The sequence below is a fragment of the Marmota marmota genome, unplaced genomic scaffold (genome assembly GCF_001458135.2).
Source record: "Marmota marmota marmota unplaced genomic scaffold, marMar, whole genome shotgun sequence".
Lineage (NCBI taxonomy): Eukaryota > Metazoa > Chordata > Mammalia > Rodentia > Sciuridae > Marmota > Marmota marmota.
In genome coordinates, this window is record NW_026000229.1 from 11,982,905 (window position 1) to 11,990,249 (window position 7,345).

The 7,345-nt window shown below is 54.8% G+C and overlaps 1 protein-coding gene across 10 annotated transcripts in view; it reads left to right on the forward strand.

Annotated features, from left to right (window-relative positions):
- Tle3 (TLE family member 3, transcriptional corepressor) overlaps nucleotides 1-6,727 on the forward strand; it is a 48,350-nt gene extending 41,623 nt beyond the window's left edge. For all 10 annotated transcript variants that reach the window (XM_048793542.1, XM_048793546.1, XM_048793545.1 and 7 more), the window contains 6 exons: nucleotides 131-380; nucleotides 739-986; nucleotides 1,962-2,109; nucleotides 2,861-3,011; nucleotides 3,832-3,908; nucleotides 4,671-6,727. In XM_048793542.1, coding sequence (XP_048649499.1) covers nucleotides 131-380; nucleotides 739-986; nucleotides 1,962-2,109; nucleotides 2,861-3,011; nucleotides 3,832-3,908; nucleotides 4,671-4,778 — 982 coding nt within the window. In that variant the 3' untranslated portion in view covers nucleotides 4,779-6,727. The remainder of the gene's footprint in view (nucleotides 1-130; nucleotides 381-738; nucleotides 987-1,961; nucleotides 2,110-2,860; nucleotides 3,012-3,831; nucleotides 3,909-4,670) is intronic.
- The last annotated feature ends 618 nt before the right edge of the window (nucleotides 6,728-7,345 follow it).

Consider the following 7,345-nt stretch of genomic DNA (forward strand, 5'->3'; position numbering starts at 1 on the left):
TAGGGTTCCTGGATTTAAAGATTTCAGGAGACAGGGCGCAGGACACCCAGTCAGGAGTGGTTCACACTGACTGGGATGGGACCTGGGAGGCAGAGATGGATGGCTAGAGTGAAGTTTCTTGCTTTTTCAGAGCCTACTCTTTCCATGTGAGCGCTGATGGGCAGATGCAGCCCGTGCCCTTCCCCCATGATGCCCTGGCAGGCCCTGGTATCCCAAGGCATGCCCGCCAGATCAACACACTCAGCCACGGGGAGGTGGTGTGTGCCGTGACCATCAGCAACCCCACACGGCACGTCTACACGGGTGGCAAGGGCTGCGTGAAGATCTGGGATATCAGCCAGCCGGGCAGTAAGAGCCCCATCTCCCAGCTGGACTGCCTGGTGAGCACTCCGGGGGCTGCAGACGTCTCCGGCAGGAGTGGGAGAGCGGAGCAGCCTGGGCCAGAGGCGAGAGCCCCAGACCTGGCCTGGCTTAGCCCTGGATTGGCTGAGCAGCTCTGGGCCCTCGTTTTGCCATTTGCAAGTAGAGATGATCCTGACCTCATGGAGTATTTGAAGGAGCGGGAGAGAATAATGGAATGTAAATTTGAAAACCCAGGGGCAGCCTAGTAGCTGCTATGTTTTAGGGGGGGGCTGGGAGCTTAGGTGGCAAGGGGGCGAGGGTTCACTAGATGTGACTTTCAAGGTGCCCAGGAAAGGAAGTGTGGACAATGCTTAGCCCTGCCCCTTCTCCCTCTAGAACAGGGACAACTACATTCGCTCCTGCAAGCTACTCCCTGATGGGCGCACACTCATCGTGGGTGGAGAGGCCAGCACACTCACCATCTGGGATCTGGCCTCACCCACACCCCGCATCAAGGCCGAGCTGACATCCTCCGCTCCTGCCTGTTACGCCCTGGCCATTAGCCCTGATGCAAAAGTCTGCTTTTCCTGCTGCAGCGATGGGAACATTGCCGTCTGGGACCTGCACAACCAGACCCTAGTCAGGTGAGGTCACAGGAGGGAGCATCTGCCTCGTCCTGCGGGTTTTACACCCACCCAGCCTGGTGCGGAGTCCTGCTGTGGCCTTGCCCTGTCTGCGGAGTGGGGTAGCCAGGGCAGTTTGGATGAGAGTGCCCTGGCGGAGAGACAGACTGGCCTGCGAGGGACAGGGGAGGGAGGGCTGCTTGGGCCTGGGAGATTGGAGGAGGCTATGCAGAGGTGGTGAAGCTGGAACCGACTTGGGAGGGACACAGCCAAGAGGATGGAAGAGGTCAAAGCAGAGAAACAGCCTCACTTGGTGGTGTGGCATGGGGCCTCAGAAGCACTGCTGCTCAGCTCTGCAGTGATGACCTGTGCAGGTCACCTTACCGTGTGTTAACTGGGCACAGTGTAGGTTGCACTTCGGTGCAATGGCAGACAGCGGTGCCTGGCCTAGAGTTGGTTCTCGGTACCCACCAGCTGCCTGTATTCCTCATGGTTGTTTGGCACGTTTGTGGCCTCAGCCTGTATTCCACAAAGGTCAAGGAGAATGGGTCAAGACAGCCCAAGACATGCAGAGTGCAGGCCCAGGAGCTGTGTCCTAGACAGGGGACCTGCCTTCTCTCTGTGAAGCGCCTCACAGAATTCTCCAGGGCCTTTCTGCCTTCTTGGACTTTGGACCACAAGTCCCACCACCTCCGGAGTAGGGTGGGCTCACTGAAGGACCCACCTGGAGGGAACCAATCTCAGGATCCTGTGCCAGGCCCTTTGGCTGCCTTTCTTTTACAGGGGACCTGGCCCTGGGCAAGGCCTCTGAGTGAGATGGGGGCCCTGGCCAGCTCGGCTTCTGGCTCACCAAGGGATCATGCCACGTGTTGCAGCCCCTTTGGGCCTCAGTTTCCTCCTCTGCTGGCTCACAGAAAGAACTGGCTGACTCCCTGGATGGCCACCAGTCAGGGATTGTCTGGGGGCTCATGCTTACTCCCTGCTTGGCTTTCATAGGCAATTCCAGGGCCATACAGACGGGGCCAGCTGCATAGACATCTCCCACGATGGCACCAAGCTGTGGACTGGGGGCCTGGACAACACCGTACGCTCCTGGGATCTGCGGGAGGGCCGGCAGCTGCAGCAGCATGACTTCACCTCCCAGGTGTGCAGCCAGGCTCCTCTCCTCCCACAGAGCTCCCTTCCCCTCCAGGGCCCCAGTGCCTGGTTCAGGGGACAAAGGACCCTCACAGGGTCACCATTGCCAAGGGACTTGGGACCACCCTGGGCCATGTGGGAAGGCTTCCTGAAGGAAACAGCAATGAAACAGAGTGGACAAGACCCTGGACCTAGACACACTTGACCCGCCTGGGGATTTGGCTCCCAGCTCCACTCCTGTTGAGCACTCTGACCCCGGTTTTCTCATTCATGGGGTACAAATAATAGTCGTTCCCTGCAAGGCCTAGTGTGACTCCTGGCATGCTCCTTAAAGCCAGGGCTACCAGCCTGGCTCATAGACAGCATCAGTAAGTGCCAGGCATTGCTGTTTGTTGTTATTTTATTACTTGTTTTAATATTTTGACCCTGAATATTTAGTACTTTAGTGTTTTATTTATTCATGTTTATCTTAAGGAGAGACCAAAGTCTCAGGGGCAGAGGATGCCCTTGGACATGAAGTGTCTGTGCTCCTCTGAGTTTGAACCCGGGTTCCACTGCCTCCTCTCTAAACCTGGCTTTTTTATCTTTAGATAAAATGACATCCCATCCCCTTGGGTCAGTGGGCAGGTGGTCATTTGGCTTGGTCTGTGAATGGCCGGGGATGGGTGGCGAGCCTGGCCCTGGGTACCTGAGCAGGGCCTTGGGGAACTGCCCCATCCTTGGAGGGAGAGGGTGCTGAACTGTGTATGCCCCTGCAGATCTTCTCACTGGGTTACTGCCCCACTGGGGAGTGGCTGGCTGTGGGCATGGAGAGCAGCAACGTGGAGGTGTTGCACCACACCAAGCCCGACAAGTACCAGCTGCACCTGCATGAGAGCTGCGTGCTGTCCCTCAAGTTTGCCTACTGTGGTGAGCCTGGGTCCTGGCCTGACAGGGCTTGGGGGAGGGCTGGCATCCTGGCCCAGCCATGTGTGCCGACTGGTCCAGAACTTACAGAAAGAGCTCAGCCCGGGTTGGTGTCCCTTCAACACCCTTCGGGGATCTTGTCCTCCATCCTGTTCCTCAGAGGCACTGAGCTCTCAGGAAAAGGCCATAACTTGTCCTCAGCAGCCTGGGGCAAAGGAATAAACATGAAGCAGTCCAGGTAGCTCCTCCCGGTGGCTGGTGGCTACGGCCATAGGCTTGCCGTCTGGTAGCCTGCTCCCCACCCTGACAAGCCATCAGACCAAGGGCACACCTCACCTACTCTAAACCTCAATGAGGTTCTCTGAGGCAGAAGAGAGCATGGTGCCTGCCACATAGTTTTGGGGGGAGCATTAGTGTATTAGTGTGGATCTGTGGTCACGTGCCCACCTGGAGGAGGTCGCCTGGGTCTCCAGGTTGTTGGGGCTTTGCTCCTTCCAATACTTTCTGCCACCTTCCAGTAGTAAATTTAGGAGGGCCAGTTGGCCTTAGCGCTTTCAATGGAGAAGTGTAAAAATTGCAGTTACCCTCAAATCCTACCTTTTCCTGTCCATCCCAGCCCCCTATTCCTGCAGGTGGCAGAGAGAGATGTTCTTTGGGTTTCCATGTGTTCACTTGCAAAATGCTACTCCTGAGTGGAGAGTCACACTAAGCCCTGGTTAGCGGTCCTTGGGGTGTTTCCATGGTAGCCAGCCATGTTGGGGCAGCTCTTGCTTTAGAGGGCAGCCAGCCATACCCTAACTATTGCTTTGGCTCCCCCCTGCAGGCAAGTGGTTCGTGAGCACGGGGAAAGATAACCTTCTCAATGCCTGGAGGACACCTTACGGAGCCAGCATCTTCCAGGTATGCCCACCTGCACGTCCTCTCCATCTGACCTGAGTCAGGATCCAGCACCACTGTGCCCACTGTGCGGGAGGCAGAACAGGAAGAGCCTGGAGCTAGGAGCAGACCTTCCAGGCCCTTTTCCTGCTCCTACCTGATAGGCACCCAGGTTGGGTTTTGCGGAGGAAAAGGCTTAGGGACCACAGGGGACACCTATTTTGTTGCTAATGGCTTCTGACTCCTGAAGATGAGGGCTTCTAAGCAGGGGGCTCTTGGGGATCTAGAGCTTCCTCACCAAGCCACTCACTTCCTGACCCCAGGCTGAAATGTCTGGTATCCCATGTGTCACACATGTCCCTTTTGGAGTCTCTAGTTAAATTGAGTGCTTCAAAGTTTGGGTACCAGTCCTTCTCCTGGCCTGTGGGGCTGAGGGTCTGGCAGGCTGACGTCTGCTCCAGCTCAGAAAGTCTCAGAGGGAGCGTCCCGTCTGAACTCTGAAGAGGCGCTCACCTCTGTCCTGTTTCTGTCCTTAGAACATATTCTGAAAGTCCCGTGGGAGCTGTTAATGAGCTTTTCCTAGTGGCAAGGCTGGTGGGAGGCCCCCTAGCTGCACACGCCTCCAGACCCACCCTCTGCTGGGCTCGGGGTGGGAGCTGAGACAGTGCAGCGGGGCGATTTCATGCAGAGAGCGTTGAAATGGTCTGAAGGGCTCCAAATGAATTCCTGTCTTTTTTTCTCCCCACACCCCACGCCTTCCTGCTTCTCGTCGTCTCCCTCCTCCAGTCTAAAGAATCCTCGTCTGTCTTGAGTTGTGACATTTCAGCGGATGACAAATATATTGTAACAGGCTCTGGTGACAAGAAGGCCACAGTTTATGAGGTCATCTACTAAACAAGGACTCTAACAGGGCTGTCCAACTCTGGGAGAAACCATCTCGGCTCTGACAGGGAGACCCCAGTCGAGGCCCCTGAGGATGGCGGAGGAGGGGCCGTGAGCAACCGCGCTCCGGGCTGTGCTCCAGCGGGCTGAGAGGGCACGTGCCCGCCATGGCCCGGACTCCTGGGCATGGATTGATGTGTCTCACAGACTCGGATGGATTCTCTTCTCCTCCTCCCCCTTAACAATGCTGGCAGATGCTACAAATAGATTTATTTGGAGGCTTGTGGCTCCAGTTCCCCACAGACACCCTCATGAATCTCTGTCTCTTCCTCCCCATTCTTTTGACCTGTCCCCTCCCTGCTTGGGTGGGGGACAATGGAGTGGACCACATTGTTGTGCTGGGGAGGGGGATCTCGTTCCTGATTGTGCAGTGCACAAGATTTGTGAAAACTGTAAATAACAGACTCCTGTGGTGGACTGGTCAGTGGGGGAGGAAGCCCCTGCCCAGTGGGAGCTCGCCGTGTATTTCGCCTGCTGTATTTGTGATCCACTCGTGGTGGTGGCTTTTTGTTTTTGTTTTTGTTTGTTTTTTAAACAGAAGTTCCCATCAGGGAAAGGGACAGGGAGGGAGTAACAGGAAGAAGGGGTTGGAACAGGGAGGAGAGTCCTGGGATCGGGGAAGGACCTGCAGCGGCCAAGCAGACTGGCACCTAACACCAGGTGAACGCGCCTCATGCGGGTTTGGCACCCTAGGCAAGCCTTGAGGGAGTGCCAGATGGACAGACGGACTGAAGGACAGTGCTGAGACCGGGCCGACCTGGGTTGATGTCCATAGGGGACAGCTGGGTTTCCCTCCGCTCTGTCTGCCTCTTGCCCTGTCTCGAGTCTCCCTCTCTCTCAGGCCTCTGGCTCCATCTTTCTCTCCTTCTCCTCTTTCTCTTTGGTGCACACTGGGTCATTGTGATGAGAAATGGAGGTTCAGAGGAACTCCCTCTCCAGCCTTTCTTAATCTTCCAGATGGATGGATGGACACAGCCTGGAAATGACACCACTGTTGAGGGAAGCATAGCAACTCAGCTCAGGGAGCTACCAGAGAAAAACAGCAATGGATGTGGGTGCTTTTTTTTTTTTTTTTTTTTAATTTGAATAAAAAGAATTAGAAGTGATGTCCTTTTATAAAATGGCTTCTCCCCCTTCCTGCCTTCAGCCCCTTCCTCTCTCCCTAGAGGGGACAAGCAGATTAACCTACAGGGTTATAAAGTCTGAGCAGGTGACTTGCCCTCTTCCCCTCCTGGGCAGGGCAGAGAGGGCCGGGGGCAGGGAGATGTCCTGGTGCGCTGCGGTGATTCGTAACAGCTCTCAGTCTCTTGTGGCCCACACAAGTTCCAGGTAGAATATGGTCTCCTGCGGTTGGTTACCAAGCTTTGGTACCAAATGTTCTGAGGTATTAGGATGTTGGGTTTTGGTCTTTTTTTTTTTTTTTTCCTTTAAAAAAAAAAAAGAAGCTAAAGGCAGTGTGAGTCCTGGGGGTGGGCTCTCCATGGATGTAGCATATGGAAGATAATTTTTATACTGCATTTTTATGGATTATTTTATAATGTGTGAGTTGGTCTGGTGAGGAGGAGGAGGAGGGGCTTCTGTGAAAACCGCCCATCTTCAGGTGCTCCTGCGGCTGAGCAGCTTCCGGACGTGACGTGGAGGTCGTGGCTTGGAGCCGGCACAGCACCCTGTATCTGTCTGAGATGGGGACGCAGGGCGTCTGGAGTCTCTGTCTCTCTCCCTGAGTCTCAGATGTTCATCTGCCACCTCTTGTTAAGGCTCTAGCCCGGAGGGAGGGTGAGGGTAGAAGAAAGTTATTCCTGAAGAAAAAAAAAAAAAGAAAATGAAAAGTCATTGTAATGAGCTGTTTTTATATTTTTAAAAGTTACTATTTAAAGGTTGGTTTGATTGTTGCGTTTTAATTGCCTTTCCCCCAGCGTGCCAGTCATTCCCAAGGAGAGCTGGGCCACCGTTGGTCTCGAACCCCGCGACCAGGGGCAGCTTCCCTGGTCAAGCCACACATCCGTAAACGCGAGCTTTTCTCATTTTAAGGGACTTTTCCTCCCCCACCCCCAAGGTAGGAGTCCCAGCCTGCGTCACCTCCCCGTCTAAGGCAGCAGCAGGGTGGGAGCTGGGATTGCATCTGCCCAGATAGGTGGGACAGTGCCCTGTAGGGAAGGCAGGCCACAGGGTGACATCAAAGAACTGACTGTCCATGCAAGACTTTGGGGGAGAAGATTAGTGAACTTCAAATGAACTTCAAATGTCTGTGAACATTCAGACCTGAAAACCTGAACTGTTCATTTTAAAGCTTAACATGTTTAAACGTTAACAGGGAGACACTCAGTCTGATCACAGGTGTGTCTTGAGTGGTGAAGGAAGGATCTTCAGAAGGGGCAGGCCAAGAAAGGCAGGTCAGTGTCCCCAGGGAGATAGGGTCAGATGGTAGGGCCAAGCACACTGGAGCCCACAGAAGTCCTAGGATCAGTTCCTGGGTGCTTGGACTTCAGGCAGCATCTGGTAGAACCGGGGACTCCAGC